General features: G+C 33.5%; 3 protein-coding genes across 3 annotated transcripts; 1 reads left to right on the forward strand and 2 right to left on the reverse strand.

Annotated features, from left to right (window-relative positions):
• Positions 1–545: 545 nt before the first annotated feature.
• On the reverse strand, positions 546–7,336 carry LOC129905712 (phosphatidylinositol 3-kinase catalytic subunit type 3). The gene is made up of 8 exons (XM_055981252.1): positions 7,141–7,336; positions 6,427–7,045; positions 6,268–6,363; positions 2,987–3,072; positions 2,089–2,930; positions 1,756–2,029; positions 1,282–1,643; positions 546–1,221 (listed from the first exon to the last, which is right to left on the reverse strand). Exons 1-8 carry the CDS (start codon positions 7,209–7,211, stop codon positions 776–778), a joined length of 2,796 nt encoding a protein of 931 aa, XP_055837227.1. The 5' UTR covers positions 7,212–7,336; the 3' UTR covers positions 546–775.
• Positions 7,337–8,851: 1,515 nt separating this feature from the next.
• On the forward strand, positions 8,852–9,910 carry LOC129905877 (COMM domain-containing protein 3). Its single transcript, XM_055981503.1, has 2 exons — positions 8,852–9,095; positions 9,193–9,910. The coding sequence occupies exons 1-2, from the start codon at positions 8,972–8,974 to the stop codon at positions 9,672–9,674; spliced, it is 606 nt and encodes a 201-aa protein (XP_055837478.1). The 5' UTR covers positions 8,852–8,971; the 3' UTR covers positions 9,675–9,910.
• LOC129905876 (cobalamin trafficking protein CblD) lies at positions 9,693–14,007 on the reverse strand. The gene is made up of 4 exons (XM_055981502.1): positions 13,601–14,007; positions 13,357–13,523; positions 12,995–13,150; positions 9,693–10,356 (listed from the first exon to the last, which is right to left on the reverse strand). Exons 1-4 carry the CDS (start codon positions 13,782–13,784, stop codon positions 10,075–10,077), a joined length of 789 nt encoding a protein of 262 aa, XP_055837477.1. The 5' UTR covers positions 13,785–14,007; the 3' UTR covers positions 9,693–10,074.
• Positions 14,008–14,646: the final 639 nt, after the last annotated feature.

The following is a 14,646-nucleotide window of genomic DNA, read 5'->3' on the forward strand; positions in this document are numbered from 1 at the left end:
CTAAAAAATATTCTTGGAATATAAAATCCTTTTTTTTTTGGAAATTATTTGAAAAAAAATCTGAGCTGTTTCCGATCGGTTTCCTTTTATTGCAATTTTTTGAGCTATAGTCATACTGAACGAAACACTTTCACCAAATTTCACAGCTATTGAAATTTATTCGCAGGGTGTTTCGGCAAAAGTTTTTCTCATCGGCTGTTACACTGCAGTGACAAATTTTATAAGCATACAATTGTATACTGTATTCGTAACTTTTTAAGTTAGAAAGATTGAAAGATTGGTGCGATGACCAAATTAAAACCTCATGAATATGGATTGGTTCTTGACTTATTCAGAGGACATTAACGATCTTCACATAGTTTTTTCCTTTTGAACTGATTTCGTTTTAAAATAGAATAATGCCTTATTAAATGTTAAATAATATAATAATTTTATTTCATTTCTTTTTTAACACATTACAATAAAAACAAATAAAATATAATATACATAATATGTATATTCATATATATAAGGACTTAAGATTATTTATCTAGCAGGGAATTTGTTTTTTTTTTTTTTTTTTGTTATGTATATTATTCTGAGTTTCAGTTTTTAAGAAAATAGTTTATATTTATTTACTTTTAAGTTGTCTACTAAATACATACATATATATTTCTTGTTAATAAATATAAATAAAAATTGATTTTTTATTAGAGTATAAATGTAGTTGCTTATTTACAACAACTACTACTCTTAACACATTGCTTACATATTCTATATTTTCTTCTTTTATGAATTATTTTCGCCAATACTGTGCAAGTTTATGTATTTGTTCAACTAATGCTGGCATCACAGCTGATATCGAAACGTCCAGTAATCCTTGCAAATGCTGGACAGCTTCTTCGTCCGTCAGACCAAGTTGTAGATTCTCTTCAACTTTTTTGACAGCCTTATCCGGCTCAAGAGCAATATCTGGAACTGAGGCATCAACCATTAGAGAGAATAAATTTAACATAACATTTGCATGTCGTCGCAAGTGCAGGTAGGCAGTATAACATTGTTTTCGGAATTCATGATGATGCTCTGAGCTAACACCGCCCATAGCTTCAACCATTTCTTTGCTTAGTTTCATTGGTGGTGGCATTGGTTTTGGATCTCGTCCCAGGATGTATCCAAAGTCAATGTGAAACAGTTTACCATTGGTGGTTAGAAGCAAATTATCCAAATGACGATCGCCAACACCTGAATTTATATTTTTTTGAAATATATTTTATAAAATTGAAAAAGAAGATATAAACCTACCCAACAGATATGTAATAACGCAATATCCAGCACAGCTCTTTATGTATGTATCCATTGTTTCCGGTGTAATTCCATATGGTGCGGTTTCGCATGGATTGTGCTTCCTAAAGAAATTATGAATGCTCCCTTCCTTGGCCAAGACATCGGCGACAGTATAAGAATCAATGTACTGTAAGAATCCATGTTTCGAACTCGTTGCCAGAACTTTGTAGGGTGTCAATTTAAGGTCAAGATTTTCCCGGCGCAATAATTTATCCATTAGAGTGATCATTTGAAGAATAAGTTGATCCTGGCGAAGATCATCGCCATGTTTGAAAATGGCTACATATTCGTGCGCTGCTATCGAAGTTACAAATGTTAATCTGCAAATAGATAAAGGGGATTTTGAGTATACATTTGAGTGTAAACTTGGGTTGGAATGTTTAGAGGAGATAAAAGAAAGAAAGACAGGCGGAGCTTATACAAAATACTAACTTGGCTGGCATAAGTGCACTTTTAAACAATGACGTATTGCCTGGCAAAATTCCATTGATATAAACTTCTGGATCCAATGGGAATGGAATAGATTCAAATTTCGTAAAATTAACCTTAAATGCATCAGTCTCTGCTAAGAGTTGCTTAAATTTCTCAGTTTTCTTATTACGATTGCCTGGCTCTTTGGCAACCATCTTTACCAGTTTAACTAGTTCATCAATAAAACGTTGTTGTTTCTTAAGACTGGCATGTATATGCTTTAGTTGCAAATTTCCTAGAAAAAAAAATACAAAAATTTTACTTAAAAATTATTTAAAGGTATAAAAAGCTTACCATTTTCAAGAACTTTAAGGAACATTTTTAATACCATAGCGTACATGTTATGTACTCGTTCATCTTGCTTGCGAATCATCGACTCTTGATCTTCAACTTCGATTGATAGATACCAATAAAAGTAATTAGCCAGAGTGGGATTCTTGCATGCTCGTTGAATGAGGAATGTCGACAAGTCACTCGGTCCAGTGCTGTTTTCACTCATTAGCGTGTTTGAAGCTTCCGATGTAACTGAAGCAATTGAAGGATTCGTTAGTGCATTATCTTCATCCACTGAATTAACAGATATCGCCATTGGCAGAGATCTTTGCGATACTTCGACTTGAACTGAACTCTTTTGTATAACTGATTGTGTTTGTTGTTGCTGCTTAGTACTAACGCTTAAACTAACATCTGAGCCAGAGCTCTGATCGAACAGATGATCATCAAGCGACTTTATTATATCCCTTTCGGGAGCGATTAACTTGTACGATTCGATGATATTATTAATATTTTCATATTTAAGCGCTTGAACGAGTTGCAAAAGATATAAAAGAAGATCTTCGTCGGGTGCTTGCATGAGACGTGTTATTGCATATTTTCGAACATCTGGATGGGAGAATGAGGGACTCAGAAGTTCGAGAGCATCTTCGACATCCATAGGCGTCCATTTGGCAAGTAGACTGAGTGCTTGCAGAACTTCGGCCGGTGTTTGCCAGTTGATGCATTTGAGAAATTTTGTAAGAGCTTTTTTGTGAGAACTGAGATAGAAGCGAAATTTCCAAAGCAGATCTTGTTCCTCGCTGCTGAGCACATAAGTTGGAGGATAACGATAGACAATTGTGTGCAACTGGTCCCGAATGCTATTCAAAATTACAAAGTTAAAAATATTATCAATCAGAAAGGGGATAATGATTACCTTGCAGTTGGTTTAGCATCACGGTCTGATATACGAGATCTTTCTGAACGGGCTAGTCGATGGTGTTTGCGCTCTACTAAGTTTTCCTAAAAATAAAATTGAAATAAAACATTTTGTGTTGATTTTTTTTTCTTTGAAAATTACAATCACCTTGAATTTTCGCAACCATTTTTTTAAAGAAAATTTAAAATTTGTCCAAAAGCGACACCAAGTAAATTTGATTTTGATTTTATACAGAAAATACTTGAAAAGAACCATAAATGCGCTACGAAGAGGTCATGAAGTTCATAATAGAAAATAATTTTCTTCTGAGACTGATTTGTGTTTCAGACAGAGGCACGTTTATACGAAAAAACAATATTGTATCGATTTGATAAATTCACATGAGCAGAACAAATTGTTGAATGCCAATAGGACAAGAGTTTAAATAAAACTGAGGCAAAATTCAGTGATGTAGAAATTGAAAGCCAATATTTATGGTGAACTCAAGTATAATCCTATAAAGGGGTGGCGGTAAAATGTATTTACAAGAAAAACACTTAAATAAATGGCAATGACATTAAATAATATATGAATATACATAACAATTCGGAAAGCTAATTTTGTTCCCATTGTTTTTTCTTTTTCTTTTGTTTTATTGTTTTGTTTTAGAAAACTTATTCTTTGCATATTTTCTTCAATCGATTTATTTCTTTTTGTATTAATTAAGCCGCTGGTCGTCCTAAGCAGGTAACGAAAGATCATTTTAATCCGTTTTTTGAAAACTTTATTAAAGAGGAGACTAAAAGTGATTAATAATGACTTAATTGTAAATATTAAAAGATCTATCAGTTTTAGGACAGTAAAAGTTTTTTTCATAAAAAAAAAGGTTGCGCATACACCACCGTGACCCACTTCAATACAAGTTACAAGTGTTTGCAATATTTCAATATTTTTATATTTTTGCGTTTGAAAGAAAACCTGACAATATGTGCAAGTACTTGGCCTTATGGTTCTGGAAGCTAGAACTGATGCTTCAGAAAAAAAAATCATATTATTCTAATGCACTGTACCAAAAAAAATTCTTTCCTATCTTTTTATTCGTTATAACTAGTACTAGTACTGAAAAATTATTATTATTATTAAAAAGTGATCTCTTGAAGAGATCAGGGTTTGTTTTAATGTCATTCATCATTTATCATACATATATTATACGAGTACATTATACATCACTGGATGGAATATCACTTTTTTATAACAAACGAAACAGGTAACAGTTGAAGTGCCTTTGAAAGCGGACCCAGACTTATTGAATTGTTAGCGAAAAAAAATCATTATTCTTACCAATGCTATCTGAATATGCTATCAGATATGCCGACACGGTGGAAAACGAAATAAATCAGTACAATGGCATAAGATTAATAAAATTTGATGGGAGCTAAGTTTCCAAATGTCTAACGACCGGCATAACCTACACCATAAAAAATATATATCTCTAACTTACGAGAAATCCTGTAACTATCAAAATTAACCCATAAATGGACTATTAGAATTATTATGAAGTTGCCTCCTGGTTTCTGGATACGAGCAAATGTCTTCAGGTAAAAAACGCAAAATTTAGATCTTCTAGTCGGGTCAATGGAAGAAAACGATTCTCGTTTTCATAAAAATTTTCTTGGTTTTACCAACATTGAGTGTTTTGCATTAGAAATCGTAGAAGAAGGTTGTTTGACTTCGAAAACACATTCATTGGGTGTTTTTATTCACGAAGCGAGAATCGCAACCAAATGAATCGAAAATGTTAAAACAATGTGAACACTATTTATTCATAACACATTATTTATTAATTCACAGAATTGGCCGCCGGTTGTTAAAGGAATAGTCGATTCAACAACACAAAAAAAAAAGATATAGGTGGTAACCTGCTAATTTTGGATGAGCATTTTGTTTCATTTTAAACTGCGTTTTTAACAAAATGTGCAACTAACGCTTGCTGCCATGCCATAAAGCAAAACTTATAAAAGAGCAGAAATTATTCTGGAATGCATAAAAGAATACCTACTTCGAAAAGGCCTTAAAACAGCGTTATCAAGGAATTTATTTAGCTTGCTTTTCTGAGGATTGGTGTTTCAGATAACCACATTCCACAGTATATATATGTATAAAGCAACATATGATTGGTGCAAATGCCACGACCTGTATGGAGGAAGATTGTCGAACGAATTTTGAAGTTCAAAGTGGAGTCAGGCAGGGCATTTTTTATTGGTGATTATGGATATGAACTGTGCTTAGCCTTGACAGGAAACGGAGGAACAAAATTAAAATTTATATTGAGGGTTTTTAAAGCAGCTTCCCTGCAAGTATGAAAAAGCCATACACAAACCCCTTCCAAAATTAAAATCTTAAACATCTTGATTACGCAGACGTCATGGATCATGAATCTCTATCAAAAGACAACCAGGGTGAAAATAGCAGAAGAAATCGTTGGGCTGACAATTTATACGGCTAAAACCAAAACAACACACAGTCATCTTCAAATAAATATTTCTTAGCAGTCGGTAGAGAAAGTAGAGTTTCCTATGTCTTAGGAGTATTTTCTCTTCAAATGCCAAACAGAACAGAAACTATACTGCCCATAATCTCGTAAAGGCCCTAACTACATTTTTCTTACTTCTGAGCTATATAGGGAAACACTATCTAATATCGCAATTTGCATATAAAAATGAAAAAAAAAAAATCAAAAGTACATTTTGAATTTTCTGACTTATTTGAAGACCTAGGCTAAAAAAATAAATGAGAATTAATCAGAGACATTGCCCTAACTCCAAATATGCAAAAAAAAATCAAAATCGAAAATTTTGTAGTTAGGGCCTTTACGAGATTATGGGCAGTATAGTAAAAATAAGAATCAACCAGTGACAAACCACAGGAACTTAAGGCAGAAAATACCAAATTAGAAGAAACTATGTACAAACAAAGTTCCCTAACCAAGCTGAAGAGTATCAGCCAATAAGTAAAAAAAAAAAGTTTAAAATTGACTGATATAAGCTCGTGTTTTAAACTGATAAGAAAAAGATGGAAACGCCCCTAAATTAGTAGAGGCGGTTGAAAAAAATTAGTATTTGCTTGTAATTGCAAATAATTTGGTGTTTTGGGGTATACAGAAAATATTCAATGAAAACTTAAACTAATAAAAATGTTTATTTCAATTTGATAGTTTACCATAGAACTGGTTGGTGATCATTAAATAGAACTTTCCAAATTATTAAAAACACAAAAATTGTATTAATAAATATACTTACTTGTAATATTTCCGAATCTGGAACAGTGACAAGCCTTGGTTTTGATATGATTTTGTTGGTCTTGTCACCTTCTGGCTCAAAATAAACAATAGAATACTGAAAGTAAAGATTATGTAAAGAAAATAAATCATATTTTTAATTAAAAAAGTAAAAACTTACATTAAAACCATCAACTGTAACAGTTGGAAATTCAATCATCAAGTAAATATAATTCGATAGTCGCTTCTCCCTCTCATTGATCAATTCAATTTCACGAAATGTAAGTCGATCAAGCCAATCGACCTTTTGAAGGTGTCCATTTCGATGCATTTTAGCAAGCTTACCCAACCTTTGCATCTGTGACTTACTCGACTCCTTCCCCTTCCCAGGAGTCTTCGAAGGATATCCACCATCCCCTTCAACATCCAACCAAACTCTTAAATCATACATCCCCTGACGGAACATTCCATTCTTGCCAAACAATGAAATCGATGTGCCACCAATAATCGATGTCTGGCCACCGCCAGCACAATCCAAAATGGTCAACACTAGAATTGCGGTTCTGGGCAAATCGGAGAACAACATTGGCAGTGATACCCATTCGTTCCAGCTCCAGCGTTTGGTGAAAGCTTTGTAAGACGATGTCACTGGCAAGCAATATGGCTTGCCTTTATTGTAGACTTGCAAACGCACTTGAAATGGTGGACAGGTCTCTGAATAGAGACCTGAAAAGGCCAAGATTCGATTTTCAAGAAGTTTTTCATGATCGGGTTTTTGTTTTTTACCCTCTAAGGTTCCACTGTATATAAAGTTTATTGTGAAAAGAAATATTTATGAAAACAAAGTGAAAAAAGCAACAAATTATAAGTGTATAGTTTTTTTTTTCTTGCTTACATTTTAATTTGTACATGTTGATTAAGGGAACAACTATAGACATAGCGAAAGTGATCGTCCGGTTGATCCATGTTGAGATTAATACGTGCACTTTTACAATAAATCGAATTAATACTTGATTTTTTGTTATCAACAAATAAAAAAAACTAAAGACGAAGAAAAAGCAAAAAAGTGAATTTGTTTTCTTGACAGATGACAACACACAGCTGTTGAGTGAAAAGTGTTATACAGATCTGTTTGTTTAGTTTTTATTTTAATTATATGTTAGACCCAGTTTACATCAAAGCAAAAATCACATGACAACCTAAATCTTGAGATAAAATCTCTGTTCCATTGGAGGTGGTAGTCTAATAATAGTAGATGTTTTGGTTTTGGTTAATCTAGTACTTTGTATATAAAATCTATAGTATAGTGAAATTTTTAGTTTGTTCGTTACCTGAGTGGTCGCGAGGGCGATTAGATCGAATTAATAATGGGAGTAAGGAGATGAGATATTAAACATTTCTGTTTGAAATTTGACATATTTTTTAGTTCGTTCGCTAGCTTACTATTGTGGTGGCTCTGTTTTTTTTTCATGATAGTACTATAGATTTTATATACAAAGATCTAGTACTATCATCTACTCATGCTCTATAGCTCTATTTTGGAATCACGAAAAAAAATTTCCATAATCGACAGAGAAAAAGCTATATTAATATTTATATAAACTCGTTAAATATAATTATCGAGTGTTTTGTCAAAGTCAAAATAAGTGGAAAAATTTACAAAAGTAAAATATTTTTTTTTTTTGAAAAAATCCACAAAAATTGTTTTATACCTAAACCAAAACATAAGCTTTCTGCATAATTTTCAAATTTTGCGGTCGGAAAAACTATCACAAAACTTTTTGCAAAACGTGGCCGTTGTAGTTTTACTTTTAATCTAAAGCAAAAAAAGCTATATCAACAAAATCTAAAAAGTGCCATAAAAATTCTTTTCGGTTGAAAAAATGTGCGGGAAAGTGAAATGCACTAGCCCAAAAAATTAGAGGAACAAAAAAAAATTATGATTTTTTTTTATGATTTTCGATAGGCTGTATCTCAGTAAAAAATGATCGTTTTCATGACAAAACAAAAAGCATGTGAAAGCTACATTCCTCAAGTTTTAAGATTTCAAAACTAAATATTTAATTATAAAATAGATTAATCTTTGGAATTGATCAAATACCAACATTTTTCAATTTTTTTTTTGTTTTTACTTTTTTCTCAAAAAAGTGGGAAATTTTTTAGAAAGGCTATTTATTTGTCTTCAAGATTCTATTTGTTTCAAAATTTGTTTGTTCTCTTAATTTTTTGGGCAAGTGCATTTAGGCAAAAAATATGAAGAAACTCTCCAAATGATCAAGTAGGTACAGGTAATAATTTCGTTGCGTAAAATAAAGCGAAGTTTTTTGTTTAGCCCCGTTCTTTTGGTGGTGGTAGTTTAATAATGAATAGATGTTCTAGTACATTTACTACACGATTCTTGATCTAGTAAATTTTAAAAAAGATTTCACTTATTTTTAGGTAAAATAAATTGAAAAATTAATAGCAGTGGTGGTTCAATAGATTTTGCAATTATTTTTTACTAGTCGAAAACAACTCCAGATGAACTAAAATGATTTTTAAAGGAAACAGTACTATCAATAGTATAACACTCACAGTGTACTGTGTATAACACTATTCCATCAAAACGTCATCTGTCATCAGCTCATCATCATCAAAACGTCACTACAGCTGCTGTCCGAACAAAATTTTGTGTTTTTATTTGCATTTCACAAACAAAAAAAATCAAATAAATTCACATAGAAAAAATGGCCCTCGAATTATCAAAACTCGCAATCGATGGACTTAAACATTTAGGCTCAACAATTAACATTGAAATAAGTAAAAAACTAATTGCTAGCACTGTTAAATTATCACTTTATGCTGATGCAAGTAAGTACCTACTCTCTACTCAAATGCAATTCATAAGAAAAAATAAATTGATTATTTACTCAACACCCTCCTTCACCATCATCCCCCCTCCGTTAAGATGTGCCTCCTAACCCAGAAATATACGCCTCCAATGCTGATTATGCCAAACAAAGCGAATTCGCTGTTGCCACCCTACTCTTTTTAGCAACGAAACATGGATACGATGGGACCAAGTTGCGCCACTTCCTCGAACAACATTCCATTAATCAAACAATCATCGATGATCTAGTCAAAACTTATGACACCAATCGCAACGAATTCCTTATGAGACTTCTTCGAACCGGCCATGCATTCCCGCACATCAGTGATGTGGAGTGGAAGATTGTTTGCGATGTCAAGTCTGCAATGTCCGACTGCAGTTCTGGTGAGCTAACATTCCATGTTAATTTAGGTAATTATCGAGAGAAGACAGGTGAACGTGAGACAATTGTTGAATTCATTTGCAACACTGAAGAACTCCAATCACTGATTAATAAATTGAAAGAAATCGAACGCCATTGCACCAAGTTGTCGTCGGGAGATTCAACTCAAGCTAAATAGCAAAAACTACCAAAAGGCTTGTCAATTCACATACTAAAAATGTTTATTTCAATTAGGCAAACATAGAAGGAACAAAATAATCATTTCGAAACATATATATATATATTTATTTATATAGGATTTAAATTTTAGACAACAAAAAAAAAAAATAAATTGTATTTATGTAACACTAGCTTGTAGAGAAGAAGAAGTAAAGTCCGGTTTGATCTGCGCCAGATTAAACCAAAATTATCATATTTATGTTTATGTTTTGATGGAGTTGAAGAGGGTTCTGAAATTCTTCTTCTGGTGTATATCCAAAAACCCCTTTTTCAGAAAACTATATTAGCTGTGGCGCAAATCTAATAGACTTGAGGTAACGGAAAACAAGTCAGAAAAAAATATACAATAGAATTTTAACCTACACTTCCTCATCAATCAGTGACTTTAATAAATCGAAGTTAGATGGTGCATTCGAGTAAATTGCTCCTGCGAATGCACTGTCTTTGTCCGAACTAATTATAATACAGTTGTTTTTTGAGTATAGCTTCATGCCAATGCCTCGAAAACGATCGTCGATTTTGTATAGGTTCTTGCCGTTCGACCACGAGTAGAAGGGTTTACCACTGAAGGGATTCATAAAATCAGCCCAATAGCCGTGCAAACGTAGGCGGGAAGTTATTTCTCTGGCAGCGAGAACAAACTGAAATGAAAAAAAACGAAATTGAATTTTTAGTAAATGGTTTGATGATGATTGAATTTTGAAAAAAAAAAAGGAAATTAAACGAAAACAAATCAGTAAGCTTATTCTAAGAAAACAAATTGAAGTATTAATGGAATCGGCGATAGTATATTTCTGACTTTAACGGAACGAATAGGGTTTTTTCGCCTTGGTGTAAATTTGAATTTCAAACGTCTTTCAAGCTTAGAACTTGCTGCGTCTAAGAGCTGGCATCAACGAACGTATATTCGAGTTTGCTTGCTATGCCTACAGTAGCTAAGAATTTCGGCTTTATTACAAAATGCCTAAAATTAATCGCAGAATCCTTTTGAAGTGACGATTTGTGTGAAATTTTAAATTACAACAGATGGCGATGGAGTTTTTCGAGATTCTAGGAAAATTTGCGATACGAATTAAGTTGATGAAAAGACCGATTATGCTACTTTTCGATTTGCAGAGGACGAATAAAAACATAAACATCTGAACTCTTTTGAGTATAACATACAAGTTATTCGGTTACAACACGAAGGATTTATGCAGCCGATGTGATGATGAAAAGATACAAGAAGACACTCCTGCCTTCTAATGGCTAATTTCATAAAGCTCTTCTAAATATTTATCAGGCTTTAACATCCTAAAAGGACGTTTGTTCCATACAATAACAGTAATTTAAAAGATTAAAAGCCTGTTAAATGTTTATGAAATTGGCCATAAAAAAACAATTTCTACAATAAATCCTCAACGTCTTGGTAGATCTTTCTTAATTTTTCGGGCAATAGTTGCAGAAATTTATTTAACCTCTATGAGTTTATTGTAATCATCTACTCATCAGTTTGCTGAAAACCAATCGAAAGAAGGATGGCCTCTTGTACCCAATAGCAAACTCCATTTTAACTAAACTCGTTTGAAATGATTTTGATTTGTTATTATTGAAATTTTTAATACATCTTTGTTGTTGTTGTTGGTGAATGGGCTGTAGGAGCTACAACTCTGACAGTCATAAACCCCCTAACCCAATTATCACCCTGATTCAGATGTTGAAGATGGGATAATCAATTTAAACGTTCGGTGAAAGAATGTACTGAGCAACATTGAAATAATAAGCCTTGTCTAAAGGACCGTTGAATTATTTCATTCTACTTGGAGTACAAGTTTCCAGGACACTGACACATACCGTACGAAGAACCCAAAATCATTGAATATATGTAAGATTCATCTTAGTCACAGCATCTTTACGCGTTTGTCTAGTTAAGTGCCCTTGTTCATGCAAAATTTGGTGTTGTGTCTTCTTACCCAATCATCATAAATGTAGAACTTTTCTCTCTAAACAATTCAAGGAGCTTTCATTCGCCTTCGTTATGTTCCTGGCTTCTCTACCATAGAGCAGGACCTAAATTGTTCGAGAGAGGTCTTTGGTGGTCAATTGCCAAAATTAGCAAGGGTTGGAAAGATTAATCTTTCGTATAATTTCAGTGGTGGTTGGCTGTATTGTGACCGTTGAACCTTTTTATGCTGCTTCGAGGCTAACAAAAGCGCCACATACATTACGCTGTGTTCTTCCGATTATGCCAAAGTATGGTGTCTCTGATGTAGAGTTCTGTATTATTCTTTGACGGATGCTGTTAAAGAAGTTGTATGACATCGAGTCGCCTTGTGTAAAACCTTTTTTAACATCAAAGGTATCGGTGACGACGTTCAGACGTTCACAAAATACGGCAGAGAGGATCTTAGTGGCGAGATCTTTTCTTTAAGATATTTTTTTAAAGGGCAGAAATTCTGAAATACATTGCTCAAGCAGTTTTTTTTTACTTAAGCTGGGACTTTCTTCACTTTGTCCAGATCGGAGGGAGGGAAATGTTGGACTTTATTGTGGACCATCAAACCGGGGGTTTCGTTGTGGAGGCCTAGTGAAACCCAGTGCTTCAGAGACGACATTTCTGATGGCTTCTTTGCAACATTGTCACTGGTTCTTTTATACTTTCTGTGGGAGACGTAGCACTTCTTAAGAAGTTATTCGAGACGTGTTCGGAAAAGGACGTCTTCCGACGTCGAACCTCCTATACAGTGTTTCCTTGTGTTGGCGATCGATGCTTTCAGTCAATGTTTGCTTATTGGAACGTTCGGACGTCCATAATACTGGAAGAATGTCTAGCGTAAATCACAATATGGTCAATCTGGTTCCATGTCCATTTATGAATGCTGATATACGGAATCGCATATTAGCTATGACAACATTGTGTCCCGCAGTTAAGTGGAATAGTCTTAATCCTAACTCCCTGGTAAAAAAGAATTGGTCCACATTCACAAAAACTGTTCGATTTCTACTATTGTACAAATGTTTACTACTATCGTCAAACTCGTGGCAAACAACGCCAATTACCATAACCAACTTAAGAGAAGGACCACCTCTCACCACGATAGCATTTTTTCAAACAATCAACGAGAAAGAATTAATCTTCTACACTGAGGCCACTATCTTGACGTCACAACTATCTCCAAATAGCACTGCCGCTTGAAAACCGAGAAATAACACCCCGAGAAGAAACAAGTCAATCAACCCTTTTAGGAAGTACAACACACTTTCTTGAACACCTATAAGATTTAAACAAATGCAACTCACCTTACTGGCTCCTTGTTCCATATCCCCATCATACTTGAGGGTCATCAAAATTAATTTTTCACTAGAAACCACTTCCGGTGCTGGAAACAGCTCATGTAGATTCTTCTTAATCAACGAAGGGCATTCATCTACGCTAAATTGTAGTTTAGCGTCAACCTATTTCATCAAAACAAAAATACAAAAAAATTGTTACATAATCCATCAGCATTTCTCTAAATAACGTAAACATTGACTCGAATTTGCAACAAAGCGACAAACATAAATTATTTTCTCACACGCTTATATTCTTTTTAATTAAATCAAAACATAAAAAGAATTTGCGTCGTAGATAAAAATAAATAAATAAAACTTTTACTACCCACCTTGCCATGAAAGTCAACTAAATTTTCAAGCGGCACTTCGATGGCAATTGTCGTAGACGCACTTTGCCATGCAGGTCCAACTGAATTGGGAAAATAGAAGCGATTACCCCGAGGCGAAAGAAGTTCCCAATTTGGGCCACATTCACCACCTAAAAAGTCTCCGTTTTCTGTGTGTGATGTAAACAAAATAATATTCATTTGTCATTGCATCATAAAATTGATTTGGCCAATTTTGCCAACTAACCTTCAACGCGAACCTTGCTCTTGACTACTTTGAATGCACTTTCGTAATCTTTTGGATCACTTCGTCGGGAATAGAATGCTGTTGTGGAAGTGGACGAGAGGAGGCTGTTTGTATTTTGCGTAGAGGTCGTCAATAATTGCTTCTTGTTGATTCTGTTTAAAGTTCTTAAAATCGAATTAGACATAATTTCATTGTGTTGATAAATGAGCAATTTTTATTTTTTATAGATTCTTCTATAGATTTGATTTTTTATTGTTTGTTTTTCTGTGATATCGAACAAATATGGTGGTTTAAGTTTTGAATTGTTTTCTTTAATTTTTTAGATAAAGAAAAATAATTAAATTATATATTTTGAGGTTGAAAGTTTACTTGCTTTCAAATAAAAAATTTGTCTAGCTGGTTGATAACAGCTGTTTAATGACTTTTGTTGCAAAATGAACTTTTTGCCAAATGTTGACTTCGAATTCGATGTCGAAAGAGGAATGAAATGGAAATGAGGGATATTTTTCAGGGGCGTGTTCATTGTCTTGGAAAATCTACTTTTTGAGTGCGTGGGTGAACTGCGTTAAAGTTTTAATTAAAATTTGATCCTGCTCTACAGCAGAATTAAATTTTAACCCATTTTATTGACAGAACAGAAAAACAAAGATGTTGTACAAACTTATAAGCTTTTGTACGTAATATACATACACACTTTTAATACTAATATGAAATATATACTTTGTTGTCAATAATTAATTTTGCAAATATTTCTTTTTACTGTAACGAGAGCTTTTTTGAGTGAAGAATTGATTTAAAAGTTCAACAGACGAAATACGATCTTTCGTATTTCGTCGATTTTGCCATTTCCACGGGAATGTATTATTATATATCTGCATGTGCCACACAGAAGCTCATCGAACTTTATTGAATTAAATTACGAAGCTAAATTTACTTTAGCAATAAAAGGCTTGGCCACACCGGAGGGTACATGCGGTAGCGGTACGGGTAATTGTATGAAAAAAATTCCACATCTGAACCTTGATGTGTCAGTTTGGAATTTTTTT

This window comes from Episyrphus balteatus, chromosome 1, assembly GCF_945859705.1.
Source record: "Episyrphus balteatus chromosome 1, idEpiBalt1.1, whole genome shotgun sequence".
NCBI classification, from domain to species: Eukaryota; Metazoa; Arthropoda; class Insecta; order Diptera; family Syrphidae; genus Episyrphus; species Episyrphus balteatus.

Coding starts and splice junctions, on each gene's coding strand:
- LOC129905876 (XM_055981502.1), bottom strand. CDS start 13,784: ATGTCTAATTCGATTTTAAGAACTTTAAACAGAATCAACAAGAAGCAA. Junction 13,524..13,600: donor GAGCAAGGTTCGCGTTGAAG/GTTAGTTGGCAA, acceptor CATCACACACAG/AAAACGGAGACTTTTTAGGT. Junction 13,151..13,356: donor TAGTTGACTTTCATGGCAAG/GTGGGTAGTAAA, acceptor TTGATGAAATAG/GTTGACGCTAAACTACAATT.
- LOC129905712 (XM_055981252.1), bottom strand. CDS start 7,211: ATGGATCAACCGGACGATCACTTTCGCTATGTCTATAGTTGTTCCCTT. Junction 6,364..6,426: donor TTACAGTTGATGGTTTTAAT/GTAAGTTTTTAC, acceptor CTTTACTTTCAG/TATTCTATTGTTTATTTTGA. Junction 2,931..2,986: donor GATGCTAAACCAACTGCAAG/GTAATCATTATC, acceptor AATTTTGAATAG/CATTCGGGACCAGTTGCACA.
- LOC129905877 (XM_055981503.1), top strand. CDS start 8,972: ATGGCCCTCGAATTATCAAAACTCGCAATCGATGGACTTAAACATTTA. Junction 9,096..9,192: donor ATCACTTTATGCTGATGCAA/GTAAGTACCTAC, acceptor CCCTCCGTTAAG/ATGTGCCTCCTAACCCAGAA.